Source organism: Crotalus tigris, unplaced genomic scaffold, assembly GCF_016545835.1.
Source record: "Crotalus tigris isolate CLP2741 ecotype Arizona unplaced genomic scaffold, ASM1654583v1 scf7180000017828.1554129, whole genome shotgun sequence".
NCBI classification, from domain to species: domain Eukaryota; kingdom Metazoa; phylum Chordata; class Lepidosauria; order Squamata; family Viperidae; genus Crotalus; species Crotalus tigris.
The window spans coordinates 331,666-348,261 of record NW_024096658.1 but is presented as its reverse complement, the minus strand read 5'-3'; the positions used below and the strand labels follow the sequence as shown (position 1 = coordinate 348,261).

General features: G+C 42.0%; 1 protein-coding gene across 6 annotated transcripts in view; it reads right to left on the bottom strand.

The window, feature by feature from the left end:
* GRM5 (glutamate metabotropic receptor 5) overlaps positions 1 to 16,596 on the bottom strand; it is a 310,218-nt gene that overhangs the window by 257,997 nt on the left and 35,625 nt on the right. For 5 of the 6 annotated variants that reach the window (XR_005556659.1, XM_039342953.1, XM_039342956.1 and 2 more), the window contains exon 2: positions 13,649 to 14,536. Coding sequence is in view for 5 of the 6 variants with exons in the window: in XM_039342953.1 (XP_039198887.1) it covers positions 13,649 to 14,321 (673 nt within the window). In the remaining variant the exon portion in view is untranslated. Of the gene's footprint in view, positions 1 to 13,648; positions 14,537 to 16,596 lie in introns of those variants that run through there. The other variant, XM_039342955.1, reaches the window with a different exon arrangement.

The following is a 16,596-nucleotide window of genomic DNA, read 5'->3' as shown; positions in this document are numbered from 1 at the left end:
GCTTCTCACTTCCTCCAAGACTGATGCCAGATCCATTTTTGGAATTAGCCTTGTCCAAATTCTACCAGCAATTCTTACTGAATGTTAATCCTTTCACTGAAGGTTATCTCCTTCAGAGAAACAAACCTGATTAAAACACCACCACTGCAAATGCAGGACTTAATCGTCTGCAGAAGATTGACCACCGAATAAATAGCCTAATCACAACATTAAAGCAAGTTCCTGCTTCCTATTTCTTAGAGGAACAAAATCATCACAAGGGTCTTATTATCTCTCATCTATCAAGGGCATAACTCTTCCACAAACAAGCTATGATTATAAGAGCTTTTTAAGTCTCTAGGAAGCCTGAGATTATATGTTCCAAAGGAAGAGAATATTTGAAGCACAGGATTGAACTGTGGGGTCCTTGATACGGTTGTTTTCTTGCAGATGTTTCATTACTTTACTGGGTAACATCATCAGTGCAGTGATGATGTCACCTAGCTGCACTGATCATCATGCACTGATGATGTTACCTAGTTGGGTAATGAAACATCTGCAAGAAAACAATCAAGCTCAGAGTCTATTGAGAGTCTCAGCCATCCAGGTCATAGTTAGCCCAAAGGTGCTTTTTCACGAGGCAACTGGACTTTTTTTGTTTTTCTTTGAAGACCTTTCACTTCTCATTCAAGAAGCTCCTTCAGCTCTGACTGGATGGTGGGGAATGGAAGGATTTATACTCTTTGCAGTCAGCTGGTCATTTGCATTCTTTTAGAGAGTCGTTGAGGCCACCTGGAGATTCATCTGTAGTGTCAGGGTCACCTGAGTAGTGCAGATGAGTGTGGAGCCTTCTTGGAACTGCTGAAAGGACTGTGTTGTAGACTGGAGATAGATGACAAGGGGGAGGGATATGAAGGTGGCCTCAAGGACTCTCTAAAAATGCAAATGACCAGCTGTCTATAAGGAGTATAAATCCTTCCACTCCCTACCATCCAGTCAGAGCTGGAGAAGCTTCTTGGATGAGAAGTGAAACGTTTTCAAAGAAAAACAAGAAAGTCCAGTTGTCTCGGGAAAAAGCACATTTGGGATAATCAAGCTCAGAGACCACCAAGGACCCCACAATTTTATATTTATTTGAGCAGCAAGCTCATTTTCTTCTTGCTGAATTTTATATCAAAGTCATATTGTTCTGCTCTGCTTCTTGCCTACTGAAATCATAAAACCAGAGGATGCATGAATTGGAAGGGACTTTGTTGGTCATTTAAGCTAGCCTCTGCTCAGTGCAGGAACCATTTTCAACTGTGGCCACTTGTGAAGCTTCAGGGAAGCAGAACTTACCATTGCATTGTTCTGAGTATCCAGTATACTGCTTCCCAGCTCTTGTTGTTGTTATTAGTTGCGAAGTCATGTCCAACTCATCGTGACCCCATGGACAATATTCCTCCAGGCCTTCCTGTCCTCTACCATCTTCTGGAGTCCATTTAAGCTCACGCCTACTGCTTCAGTGACTCCATCCAGCCACTGCATTCTCTGTCGTCCCCTTCTTCTATTGCCCTCAATCTTTCCCAGCATCAGGCTCTTCTCCAGTGAGTCCTTCCTTCTCATTAGGTGGCCAAAGTACTTGAGTTTCAACTTCAGGATCTGGCCTTCTAAAGAGCAGCCGGGGTTGATTTCCTCTAGGACTGACCGGTTTGATCGCCTTGATCCCAGCTCTTACTATCCCCAAATTCCTCTTAATACACAATTGTCAAAAATGTGAAATCCTAAAATAACTCAGTGAATTATTTCTGCTGGCTTGAGTGAAAAATATTCTGTCTGGTCATTTTAAATACTGAAATATATTCAGAGCAGCTTTCCTCCATCAGGGGGAGGGGGTATTTCTAGAGAGAGTAACAATATTTTTTAAAGATCCTGTAAGCATTCACTCTGGAAAGAGTGCTGAAAAGATTATTAGGCGGCTTGTAGCTAAAACTAGGCTGCATTAACAGAGAGATAGAATCAAGATCACGTGAGGTGTTAATACCACTTTACAATGCCTTGGTAAGGCCACACTTGGAATGTTGTATCCAGTTTTGGTCACCACCATAAAAAAAAAATGTTGAGACTCTGGAAAGAGTGCAAAGAAGAGCAACAAAGATGATTAGGGGGCTGGAGGCTAAAATATATGAAGAACAGTTGCAGGAATTGGGTATGTCTAGTGTAATGAAAAGAAGGACTAGGGGTGATATGATAGCAGTATTCCAACATTTGAGGGGCTGCCACAAAGAAAAGGGGGTCAACCTATTTTTCAAAGCATCAGAAGGCAAGATAAGAAACAATGAATGGAAACTAATCAAGGAGAGATGAAAGCTAGAACTAAGGAGAAATTTCCTGACAGTGAGAACAATTAACCAGTGGAACAGCTCCTGCAAATGTACTAAGGGACTATATTACCGCCAATATTAGAAATTAATTCAGAGACTTTATGTTTCATGGCAACTTTGTGTTCCACATATTTTCTCACCTACCTAAAAGTCATTCTGATTGATTTTATCTCCAGGTCTGGTGATAAAATTCCAATTACACATGGATGAAAAGGCATAGTTATTTGATGCTTTCGTTACTCTCCTATGACCCAGCTTCACCGGATGTCTTTTGATCTGAGTCTTACTTGGAGAGAAGGTGAAAACACAACCACGCTCCTGTTCACACCGTGCATAATTTTATATGCTTCTGTCACAAGCAATCCCAATTAACCTTTCCAATGCATTTTTGGGGGAGTCAGCCCTCCTCTTTGACTCTCTCCCAATCGCTGAACTTTACAATGGTCAACAAACAGTTTATGAAGGACATTTTCAACAAAAGAAATGCCAAAACATACATTTATCACCTGCACAATTTCCTGCCTGACGTAAGAGCAAGCAACAAGGGACAACAGAAACATAATTGTCCTGGTGCTCTACCCAACAGATATTCCAAACAAGTTCCCCTCCTGAGGGCTGCACAGGATCGGTTTTGTAATACTTGAAACATGGTTTTTGTAGTGCCATTGCACTAGCTAACTAACCTGGGTTTTCTTTCATTTTAAATTTGCTTTCTCAATTGTATTGCTAATAATCTGCCATAAGGCTTGTCTTTCAAGAAAAAAGCCTCTTTCAGAAACCAGGATTGGCAGAGAAGCATTAGATATCTCGTAGAGAACAGTTTTGTCTTCAGCTCTTCTCAAGCCTCCATGAACAAAGCAAATATTTAGTACAAATTTATCCCAAAGCAATCCTTAGGAAGTGCTGAGAATCTATCTTACTCATACCCTTTTTGATGTTTTTCCTTTGCAAATGTTTCTTTTACTTTTGCAGGATCCAAAGTGGGTCTGTCACTGGGACCAGAGGTTTTCTCTTCAGATTCATGCTGGAGCCAACTTCTCTCTAGCAGAGTGTGTGCTTTGGGTCATTCTCTGTGTGGTATTTATACGGTGCCTATTGTGTGTGGCTTTTAGATGTTGATTCGGGTATTGATAGCTGGCTATTAAAGTCATTGGCTGTCCTTTGTTTGGGCTGCCAAACCCTGGTCTCCTAAGTACTTGATAAGCTGGTGGTAAATCAGTACTCCTGTTGACTGATGAGGCGCCTGTTTCCCAGGCTTCAAAGTTCTACATTTAGCCAAGAAAAACCAAATGTACAGGTATAGTATAGGGGGTACCTTGCTCAATAGGAGCAACTGTGAGAGGGATCTCGGAGTCCTAGTGGACACTCACTTAAATATGAGCCAGCAGTGTGCTGCAGCTGCCAAAAAAGCCAACACAGTGCTAGGCTGCATTAACAGAGGGATAGAATCAAGATCACGTGAAGTGTTAATACTACTTTACAATGCCTTGTTAAGGCCACACTTGGTATACTGCATCCAGTTTTGGTCACCACGATGTAAAAAAGATGTTGAGACTCTAGAAAGAGTACAGAGAAGAGCAACAAAGATAATGAGGGGAGGCTAAAACATAAGGAACGGTTGCTGGAATTGGGTATGTCTAGTTTAACGAAGAGAAGGAGGAGGGGAGACATGATAGCAGTGTTCCAATATCTCAGGGGCTGCCACAAAGAAGAGGGAGTCAAGCCATTCTCCAAAGCGCCTGAAGGCAGGACAAGGAGCAATGGATGGAAACTAGTCAAGGAAAGAAGCAACCTAGAACTAAGGAGAAACTTCCTGACAGTTAGAACAATTAACCAGTGGAACAACCTGCCTCCAGAAGTGGTGAATGCTCCAACACTGGAAGTTTTTAAGAAGAGACTGGACAGCCATTTGTCTGAAATGGTATAAGGTTTCCTGCCTAAGCAGGGGGTTGGACTAGATGACCTCCAAGATCCCTTCCAACTTTATTTATTTATGGATATTATCATTATTATTATTATCATTACTTCCCTGGCTGTTTTTGTGCCTGCTCACCCAACAATCTTAGTAGTTGCAAAATTAAATATATGTCCTTGTTCATTGCAGTGTGAGGCTACCAATGAGTTTGGGTCTCCTTATCTGACCGCTCATTTGTGTTCTTGCAATCTGGTGGTTAGCTTCCTCCCCGTCTGTCCTGCATAGTTACAGGGGCAATCCATGCAGGGGATCCGGTAGATCACATTGGAAGTATCTCCCACCTCCACCTGGTAACTGGCTTATATTTTGGACAGTTGCAGTTTCCTGATGTCATGTGATCACCTTTTGTAACTTTCTGTCCAGCAACGTCTATGGAGGAAGCCAGATTCACTTTACATCTATGTTACTAAGTTAACAATTGCAGTGATTCACTTAACACAGTGGTTCTCAACCTTTTTAACGCCGTGACCCCCAACCGGTCGTAAGTTGAGGACTACTCAACTGGTCGTAAGTCGAGAACTACTCAACTGATGCAGCACCGTTTGCAGAATGGGACTTTTGGCGGGCTCAGCAGGGCAGAGACAGCCTGGACAATTCCTTTTGGCTTTTGAAAGCCAATAGAATTAGACTCTATTCAAGAGAGTCTATTCTATTGGCTTTCAAAAGCCAATAGAATAAAAGGGAGTAGCACGGCTAAGGAAAAGGGGGGAAAAATGGCGGACTGCGTTGTTTGGCGACCCCCGTGAAATGGTCGTTTGACCCCAAATGGGGTCCCAACCCACAGGCTGAGAACCACTGACTTAACAACTGTGGCAAAATGGTCGCAAAATGGGGCAAATCTGACTTAACAATGGTCTTGCTCAGCAACTGAAATTTTGGGCTCCACATGGTCGTAAGTCAAGGACTACCTATAGATAAATTTCTCTGTTTCATTTGGAAGTATATACCCAAGAGGTTTGACCTCGGATCTTGTTCGGATGGAGAAAAGTATGCATTTGATAAAACTGGGATTTCCATCTGAAGTTTGTAGCTGGCCCCCCAAATAATCTTCCCCACGAACTTTGCTGTTGGTTAGAAAATCCATTATAAATTTAATTTCCTTTGATGAGAAGGAAAGCTATTGAAGCATGGATCCTAGGCTCAGGGAGTGAGCCGATGAAACATTTTATTGCTAGAAAGCTGTTAGTGGGTGCAGCTCTAATTTGTTTTACTGCTGGTGGTTTCTCAATTTTTTTTATCTTTCAATCTTCATTTGTTTTACTGAATTTTATACAATGAACTGGTCATTAGCTATCTGAGCAGCTTCTCGGAGAAATGTGAAATAAACATCTTAAAATGAAAAAAAAAATTAACAAGAAGAAGCCTCTAAAGGCACTGTTCCAAATAAAGTTTTTTTTTTTTTTTAACTTGCTCCTTGTGAAATCACAGGCACTTTATTAGCACAACTAATTCATTTGGATGGAGCCAACGAATAAAGACTATTTCTCTGTCTACACCAAAAGGTTCATTTTGTAAGTCTGCAACCAGTGCCACATAACCATCAAATCTTCTAATGCATTGACTCAGTGGACTTTTTTAGGTACATTCATGGAATACAGGAGGAACAAAAAGGGAAACAAATGTTTTAATTTTAGCGGTAAAATTCTAACATGAACTACCAGTAGTTTCCCACAGATGTTATAGTAGATGTAGAACATGACCCCCCCCCCTTTATGGATTACTGCCTTGTCGTGGCGAAGGGGCTTGCGTAACTCAATGAAGCTATAAGCTATGCCGTGCAGGGCCACCCAAGACGGACAGGTCATAGCAGAGAGTTCTGAAAAATGTGATCCACTGGAGAAGGAAATGGCAAACCACTCCAGTATCTTTGCCATGAAAACCCCATGGACAGTACTAAAAGGAAAAAAGATATGACGCTGGAAGATGAGCCCCTCAGGTCGGAAGGTGTCCAATATGCTACTGGGGAAGAGCAGAGGGCTAGTACTAGTAGCACCAGAAAGAATGAAGCGACTGGGCCAAAGCCGAAAGGACGCTCAGCTGTGGATATATCTGGTGGTGAAAGGAAAGTCCGATGCTGTAAAGATTTTTTCTCCATAGGAACCTGGAATGTAAGATCCATGAATCAAGGCAAGCTAGACGTAGTCAAAAAAGAGATGACAAGACTGAACATCGACATCTTAGGAATCAGCGAACTAAAATGGACAGGAATGGGTGAATTTAACTCAGATGACCATCAGGTATACTACTGTGGGCAAGAATCCCTCAGAAGAAATGGAGTAGCCTTCATAGTCAATAAAAGAATAGGAAAAGCAATACTGGGATACAATCCCCAAAATGACAGAATGATCTCAATTCGAATCCAAGGCAAACCATTCAATATCACAGTAGTCCAAATCTATGCCCCAACCACTGGTGCTGAAGAGGATGAAATTGACCGATTCTATGAAGCCCTACAGCACCTTATAGAATTAACACCAAAAAATGATGTCCTTATCATCATGGGGGATTGGAATGCTAAGGTAGGAAGCCAAAAGATAACCGGAATAACAGGCAAGTTTGGCCTTGGAGTACAAAATGAAGCAGGGCACAGGCTAATAGAATTTTGTCAAGAGAATACGATGGTCATAACAAACACTCTTTTCCAACAACCCAAGAGACAGCTCTACACATGGACATTACCAGACGGTCAACATAGAAATCAGATTGACTATGTGCTCTGCAGCCAAAGATGGAGAAGCTCTATACAGTCAGTAAAAACAAGACCAGGAGCTGACTGTGGCTCAGATCATGAGCTTCTCGTTGCAAAATTTAGGCTTAAATTGAAAAAAGTAGGGAAAAGCACTAGGCCACTCAGGTATGAACTAAATCATATTCCTGATGAATATACAGTAGAGGTGACAAATAGATTTAAGGAATTAGATCTGATAGACAGAGTGCCTGAAGAACTATGGATGGAAGTTCGCAACATTGTACAAGAGGTAGCAACTAAAACCATCCCAAAGAAAAAGAAATGCAAGAAAGCAAAATGGCTGTCTGAGGAAGCTTTGCAAATAGCTGAGGAAAGAAGGGAAGCGAAAGGCAAAGGAGAAAGAGAAAGATACACCCAATTGAATGCAGAATTCCAGAGAATAGCTAGAAGAGATAAGAATGCCTTCTTAAATGAACAGTGCAAAGAAATAGAAGAAAACAACAGAATAGGGAGGACCAGAGATCTCTTCAAGAAAATTGGAGATATGAAGGGAACGTTTCATGCAAAGATGGGCATGATAAAGGACCAAAATGGCAGAGACCTAACAGAGGCAGAAGAGATTAAGAAGAGATGGCAAAACTACACAGAAGAACTATACAAGAATGAGCTTAACATCCCAGATAACCACAATGAGATGGTCATTGACCTCGAACCAGACATCCTAGAATGTGAAGTGAAATGGGCCTTAGAAAATCTGAGCAACAACAAAGCTAGTGGAGGTGACAGTATTCCAGCTGAGCTATTCAAAATCTTAAAAGACGATGCAGTAAAAGTGCTACACTCAATTTGCCAGCAAATTTGGAAAACTCAACAGTGGCCACAGGATTGGAAAAGGTCAGTTTACATTCCAATTCCAAAGAAAGGCAATGCCAAAGAATGTTCAAACTATCGCACCATTGCACTCATTTCACATGCTAGTAAAGTTATGCTTAAAATCCTACAAGCTAGACTCCAGCAGTATGTGGATCGAGAACTACCAGAAGTACAGGCAGGATTTCGAAGAGGCAGAGGAACTAGAGATCAAATTGCCAACATACGCTGGATCATGGAGAAAGCTAGGGAGTTCCAGAAAAACATCTACTTCTGCTTCATTGACTATGCAAAAGCCTTTGATTGTGTGGATCACAACAAATTGTGGCAAGTTCTTAAAGAGATGGGAGTACCAGACCATCTCATTTGTCTCTTGAGAAACCTATATGCGGGTCAAGAAGCAACAGTGAGAACTGGACACGGAACCACTGATTGGTTCAAAATTGGAAAAGGAGTCCGGCAAGGCTGTATACTGTCGCCCTGCCTATTTAACTTATATGCAGAGCACATCATGAGAAAGGCAGGGCTAGATGAATCAAAAGTTGGAATTAAGATTGCCGGGAGAAATATCAACAACCTAAGATATGCAGATGATACCACTCTAATGGCAGAAAGTGAAGAGGAACTAAAGAGCCTCTTGATGCGGGTGAAGAAGGAGAGTGCAAAAGTTGGCTTGAAACTCAACATTAAGAAAACCAAAATCATGGCATCCGGCCCTCTCAATTCCTGGCAAATAGATGGGGAAGAAATGGAGGTAGTGACAGATTTTATTTTTCTGGGCTCAAAGATCACCTCAGATGGGGACTGCAGCCAAGAAATTAAAAGACGCTTGCTCCTGGGGAGGAAAGCTATGGCAAATCTAGACAGCATTCTAAAAAGCAGAGACATCACCCTGCCAACAAAAGTGCGTATAGTCCAGGCCATGGTTTTCCCAGTTGCAATGTATGGCTGTGAAAGTTGGACCATAAGAAAGGCTGAGCGCCAAAGAATTGAGGCCTTTGAACTATGGTGCTGGAGAAGACTCCTGCGAGTCCCTTGGACTGCAAGGCGTTCAAACCGGTCAGTCCTAGAAGAGATCAACCCCGACTGCTCTTTAGAAGGCCAGATCCTGAAGTTGAAACTCAAGTACTTTGGCCACCTAATGAGAAGGAAGGATTCACTGGAGAAGAGCCTAACGCTGGGAAAGATTGAGGGCAATAGAAGAAGGGGACCACAGAGAATGAGATGGCTGGATGGAGTCACTGAAGCAGTAGGTGTGAATTTAAATGAACTCCAGAAGATGGTAGAGGACAGGAAGACCTGGAGGAACGTTGTCCATGGGGTCGCGATGGGTCGGACACGACTTCGCAATTAACAACAACAAGAAGAACATGACCAGGCTGAGCCCCAGGGAAAGGGTCAAACACATCATAAGTCATGAGTGCCTGCATACCCGCAAGAGACTTAAGTCCAGTCCACTTTGGATGCCTTTCTTATCTCCCGCTCTTTTCCCTGGACTGTTAGTTGGTCAGATTCTTATAGAGAGCTGAAGCTTGCAATAAATCTTTATACTCATTTGAACTGCCTGAATCTCTTGATTTCCCTGGTGCTTCACAGTGAATATTCTTCCGTGGCAAATAACCAACTCTCTCATAGTAGAGAATCTTTGTAGCTCAGGGTTGAACTGTGGGGTCCCTGGTGCTCTCTGAGCTTGGTTGTTTTCTTGCAGATGTTTCATTACCCAACTAGGTAACCTCATCAGTGCTAGAAGGGGGTTTGCTCTCTGTTTATAATACAAATGGCTTTCTCTATCAATGTTGGTGGGAGTATTCTTGGTGGTTCAGTGATCCGGCTGTTGTTTGCAGTTAGCCTGTTTGTCTGAGTTGCTAGTTCCTTGATTCACTCCCTTATTTGTGAAATATAATGGCCAGTGACAAATTTTAACCATAAATTGTGGCCCTTGTGGGCTATTATTTACCATTAAATCAGTAAACAGAGATAATTAGGCTTGACGTTTTAAAAAAGTAAGGAGGGGATAGATGCATGCCAATTTCTTTTTGGCTTTGTGTGAGTGTGTTTTTTTAATCACTTGAGTTTGGAGAGTAGGTTGACCTTCTTTGTCGTAGCCCTTCAAATATTGGAAGACTGCTACCATGTCACCCTTCGTCCTTCTAGACTAGACATACCCAATTCCTGCAACTGTTCTTCATATGATTTAGCCTCCAGTTCCCTAATGATGTTTGTGGGACTTCTCTGCATTCTTTCTAGAGTCTCAACATCCTTTTTATATCATGGTGGCCAAAACTGGATGCAATATTCCAAGGGTGGCTGTCAACGCTGCTAACATCGGATGTTCTTGCTTTGACAACATATGGAGATGCATCCATTTTCCTTTACTTTAAATTTTACTCTTAGAATTAGAATTAAATGATACTGGGGGGGGGGGGAGAGGAAGAATGTGCATGGGAGATTAGTTAGACAAAACAATACTGTATAATGGTGAGAACCAAGGCTGTTTGTAAGAGATGATAAGACATGGCGGGATAAAGAACTGGGTGGAAAGCCAGCATTTCAAACTAATTGGAGAATGTGATTTATGACTGTTAGTTGTAGGAGGGAATTGTGCTTTGATACTATGTGCTGAGGGGAGGGGAAGCCAGATTTTGGCTTCGACTGTGTACGTGCTGATGTGTTGCTGCTCGAATAAAGATTCTTTAAGGTAAACAATGCCTCGAAGTTCTTTGAAGAGTTTCATATGTCGGAACCATCACAGTGGCATTATAAAGAACTTCCATTGCTAAGCAAGGTGCTTGTTAAGTGAGTCACACCCAATTTTACAACCTTTTTTGCCACTGTTGTTAAGCAAATCTTTGCAATTGTTAAATAAATCATGCCGTTGCTAGGCAAATCCAGCTTCTCCTACTGATTGCTTGTCAGAAACCAGCTGGAAGGTTGCAAATCATGTGATCATGTGACCCCAGGATGCTGCAACCATCATAAATACATAAATAACGCCAAAACTACATAATGAGAGGTAAGTAACAGCAAAGCATGAGAAGGAACAGTTGTTCATTTCAATAAGGTGGATCCAGCTAGAGTGCTCCCAAATTCAGTCCCATGCAAATAAAAGAAGAACAACACAGGTCTTGCTTTCAACCCATCTCCATGTCTTTCCCTTCTCACCCACTCATAGAAAGCAACAGGAATGTATGAACAGCCATAAAAATTCCATTCAGCAGAACCTGAATAATTCCCGGATAGCAATAGCAAAATAGCAATAGCACTTAGGCTTATATACCTCTTCACAGTGCTTCACAACCCTCTCTAAGCAGTTTGACAGAGTCAGCCTATTTCCCCCAACAATCTGGGTTCTCATTTCACTGACCTTGGAAGGATGGAAGGCTGAGTCAACCTTGAACTGGTCAGGATCGAACTGCAGGCAGTGGTCAAAGTTACCCTGCAATACTGCATTCTAACCAATATGCCACCATGGATAAGCTTCGCAACTTCAGAAAAACCACAGGACATAAGATACAAGGGTGAGTGGAAGAGAAACTCAACAATTTGACCCAAAGACCCTGTTTAGGATAGTACTCTACAAATGTCATAGGACATGACTGAGCAAGTTCTCCACGGAACGCCCCAAAATGTTTCCATTCAAGCACATCACAAGAGGCTGAAGGTCTTATTCCTTATAACTTGCAGATGTGATTTGTCAACAGGCACCACTAGGTAACCTTTTATTTTGGACTTGATCAAGAGGCTTATCCACCCAAGAATCCAGTGTCCCCAATTACCAAGCATTGGCCTTGCTGTGTCACCCAATCTGCATGTACCTTTATCTCTTATATTGTACATAGCTGCCAGTGTTGTGATGTATATTCTGGCGGTGGCCCTGTTTCATTAAGCTAATTAGCCAGGCATTTTCATAATGTCAATTAAAGGACTTTTGGGTTAAGCGCTTTGTTTAAGTGGTTAATCACATGGAAAACCTTCTTCCCATTAGCATCAAGTTCAACCCGTGACCTGCTGGCTAAGGAGATTGACGCCAACGATACTCACCTTGTTGTAACATCTCTTTTCCCTTGGGTCAAGAACGGCAGATCTCTCCAGATCATTTGTACGCAAATTAAAACCTACCACTCTGAGTACCAAGGGTGTTTTTTTCTTGTTTCAAAAGGCCACTGGACTTTCTTGGGTTTTCCTTGAAGATGATTTGCTTCCCACCCAAGAAGCTTCTGGCTAAAGAAACTTCTTGGATGAGAAGCGAAATGTCTTCAAGCGTTGCTCATGGAAAGCCTGCAGGAAAAAAGTCAGCGTGGAACATGGCAGGAAAGGTCACAAGTTGCTTGGATATGTCTTCCTCAACCACGCACTCTCTGCCAGTCCCTCTGAGTCTGGCCACTCAGGGCCACTTGCTCTCTCTCCCACATAGCAGCAGTCACTGACCTAATTGCTGGGAATGGAATGGAATAGAATGGAATGGAATGGAGCACTGTGGAGGGAGGGAGGGGGGAGGGAGGGAGGAAGGAAGGAAATAGGAGAGAGTGATTGTAGTGTAATGCCTTGATGACTTAGGGGGATGATGGGAAGAGATGCTGCCTAGAAAACAATCAGACAAGAGAGGCAGGAATGCCTAGTGCAGTGGTGGCAAACCTATGGCACGGGTGCCAGAGGTGGCACTCAGAGCCCTCTCTGTGGGCACACATGCCGTTGCCTCAGTCCTAAGCCTTCAGCTGGGTTTTATAAAACCTTTTTGCTTTAGGCCTCTGCTGCCATGTGCAAAAAAAAAAAAAAGGTTCAATCAATCAATCAATTTCAACTTCTCGCGGGAAAAAAAAAGATCTTGCAAAGTTGGAATTGATTGATTGAACTTTTTAGTCCCACCCAGTCTGCCATTACCACCACAGCCACGTCCGTCCACCCAACGGGCCAACCCCCCCCCCCAATTGGCCACACCCAGCCAATGGGCCACACACCTCAGCACCCAACGATGCATAAGTAGGCTTTGGGTTGCAGTTTGGGCACTCAGTCTCTAAAAGGTTCGCCATCACTGGCCTAGTGGCTTAATGGTCAATTTAGGAAGGACTAGCTATAATTGGTTGAGCAGTTAAAAGTGGTGAGGGAGATTATTTCTTGTTAAACACATGAACCCAGACATTATACTGTTTGCTAAATATTGAGAATGTTATTTGGAAAAACCTTAAACCCCACACCAACCCTAATCCTAAACCTAACCCAAATCCCCACCCCAATCCCAGTCCTGCCTCATTCCTAACCCTATAAAAACTAATACAATATATAAATAATAATAAAAGTGGTGAGGGAAAGTTTGTACTTCAGACTTGCAATATTCTGTTAATGTACTCTTAGTCAAAGGAACTCCTCTAGTCATGTTTCCTCTCTGGTTTACCTGGGAGGGAAGAAGGGAGGAGGAGAGGAGGAACAAAGTCATTGGGGAAGCCAGCAGGAAGTTGCTCCTGCTTCCAATGCTATTTTGCCTGCCTATTTTGCCTTTCTCTGTTTAAGTAAAGAAGCAATGACCCAATGGTTCACAAGTTGTCTAATGAACGAATTATACATTGTTTGGACATATCATAAATAGTATCATTATGACATTCATGAAATGTAGGCAAAAGGCAGCATTAGTTCACTCTAAATATTAAACAGTAAATCCGGAATATTGTGTGTCGGTGTCTGTGCCGTCTCTGCTAGTTAAACAAAAGGCAGAGAGAGCCTATAATGAAACATGGAGCATCACATATGAAAACAAAAACAAAAGAGCCTTTTTACCTTCTGTGTGTACTGCAGACACGTAAGTCCAGTTGTACCTCTTGACAATGTCCACCATCGCACGGGCCTGTTGTGCGTCCGAAGGTACCACTCGCATGAAATACTTGTACAAAGTCTTGTCGCTTAAGTCCATGCTTGTGGCGGAGTAGGCGATCTGAGGTATGTTGAAAAGCTGCAACAGATTTTGGACCTGGATTGCCACGGAACTGGACCCGGGACCAATCACACCAACAATGGGCTTCTTCGAGTGGTACTGAGATGTAGAGCCATCGACACACTTCATCAGCCCTTCCTCTTCTTCTGCCGAGATGAGAGAGTCGCGGATGAACTCGATACTCTGCTCGAGAGCAACGGCTGAATGCCAGCATGAGTCCCGTATTTCACAACCTAAGGTTATGTTGGGTAACAGAGTTTGGTTCTGATTAATACGATCAAGGGTGTGAAGCATTGCTTCGACTCTCTGGATCCCATATTGTTCTCTTACCTCTCCGCATTTTCTCTCGTGGACCTTGTCAACCGTTGGCTGATGATGGACCGAGAAGAGAGCCCCAATGACAATATCTCCAGGCATGTAGGCCACCACCCGTCTTTCACTGGACTGAGCAGAAACCAAAGCATTAAAGTTCCCACAAACATTTTCCTTCAAGAACCAGATAACAAGCAGAAAGAGCATTTTAGGGAGCGGTTTAAGCCAGAATTGGAAGCATGATGAGATGACAAAGGCCGACCATTCTTAAAAAAAAACAAAAAAACAGCAATCAGCGAGTCTTTGGAGGAATTGAAGCAATCAAGCTGAGAAGCCACTGAGTGTTTCCAAGCATCTTCTACACAATGGCCAACATCTTCTCATCTGTTCAGAAGGTAGGATGCAATCATCATCTTCGAAATCTTTAAGAAAAAGATGATGGGAAGGTTTTTTAAAAAATAAATGAACATTTATAAACTTTAAATACCTCCACAGCTATTGTAAACAGAACACCAGCTCATTTTGATGCTTATTAGAATTCTGTAATCAAAGCAATAGCAATAGTACTTAGACTTACATACTGCTTCATAATGCTTTAGAGAACTCTCTTGGGTGGTTTATAATGTCAGCATATTTGCCCCCAACAATCTGGGTCCTCATTTTTCCAACCTTGGAAGGATGGAAAGCTGAGTCAACCTTGAGTCCCATCAGGATCAAACTCCAGGCTATGGGCAAAGTTTGCCTGCAATACTGCGTTCTAACCACTGAGCCACAAGGGCTCTTACAAGGCAAGAAGCAAACCTCATACATTCAAAATAAAACAAACAAGTTAGTTCCAAACCCATGATTGATTGATTTTCAGGCCTGGAAATGAACTGAACTCAACAATCCTTTTGCACAGAATTCTATTCCTGATTCCTTCAACTCTGCCTTATTCTGGCAGCCATATTTACCGAATTTCATTTATTTTGCAGTTTTTGTAACCCACCATAATCCACAGATTCTGGGCAGCGTGTAACTGAGGGCCATCTCTGTTGCAATATCTGCCCTATAGAACAATCTCCCTCTTGAGATTTGGAAGGTCCTGATTTTCGTGACCTCTCGACCCACTTGGCCAGGGGTAGGCAACCTTGGCTCTTTTATGACTCGTGGACCTCAACTCCCAGAATTCCTCAGCCAGCCATAAAAGAGCCAAGGTTGCCTACCCCTGCACTTGGCAAACTGTTAATATCTGGGTTTGTTTGTTTTTTGTTTAAATACCTAGATATAGTTAGTCAGATTGTTAGCGTAGCCCAGTATACATGTGGCTGCAATTGTGAAATTGTTAAATAACTCATTTTTTCTTCTTTGAATTATCTTAATTTTGATGATGGGGGCTTATATTGTTTTTGTACTGAGGGTTCAAAACCCAGACATGTCAGGCTTCTCAATCAAGATATGAACAACCAAGCTCAAATTACTCTACTTTAGACACATTATGCAAACACCCAATTCTCTGGAGAAGGCTATGATGTTGGGAAAGGTGAAAGAAAAGACAGGTGGACACAGTTACATTGGCAAGGAGCGCACCATTGGTAGACCTGACGGACCAGGTTAGAACAGAATGTCATGGAGAAATTCCTAACATTCCTCAACGGAGGGGGAGGGATACGACAACACCTAACTCTGGTTTGCAATGCAATACAATCCTTCCGCCACCCCCACCCCCCACCATCCTATCAGAACACATTCTCTGTTGTTTTGTAAATACACTGAGTGCTTCTGTACCAGAAAGAAATTCCTTGTGTGGCTAACCACACATGGCCAAATAAAGCCCCTTCTCTTCTCTTCTCTTCTCTTCTCTTCTCTTCTCTTCTCTTCTCTTCTCTTCTCTTCTCTTCTCTTCTCTTCTCTTCTCTTCTCTTCTCTTCCCTTCCCTTCCCTTCCCTTCCCTTCCATTCTATAGAACTATAAAATTATAGAATTCTATAGAACTCTATTCCATTCGATTCGATTCCATTCCATTCCATTCCTGCAACACGTGAACACTTTAGATAATATAAGAAGTGAGTTGTGGATTAATAAAGTCTCTTCAAGGGCCATATTAGAAAAAAAAAATTACAAAGTTAAAGTAATGAGATTTCAAAAGCAGGAACCACAATCTGATCAAACCCGGTTGAATTTTATGATTTGCCTTATGAGGAATAAATTATAATCTGGTTTATTTCTTATGTAAGATAAATACACGTATAATACCTTTTTATTTTCACGGTAGTAATTTTTTTCTTTTTATGTTTTTTATATTTCTTTTTTTTCTGGAATTACCTTGTAATTATGTTAATGCACCTACCTCTTATTGTACTAAGAAGAACAAATAAATAAACTGCTTCTCTTTTTTTAAGAAAATAATCAAACTATAGGAGTGCTGCTGTGAAAAACCAGCAATCTTTATTACTATAATGCTAGTCTACAGACCAATATACCAATAGTGTTGTCACAGAAT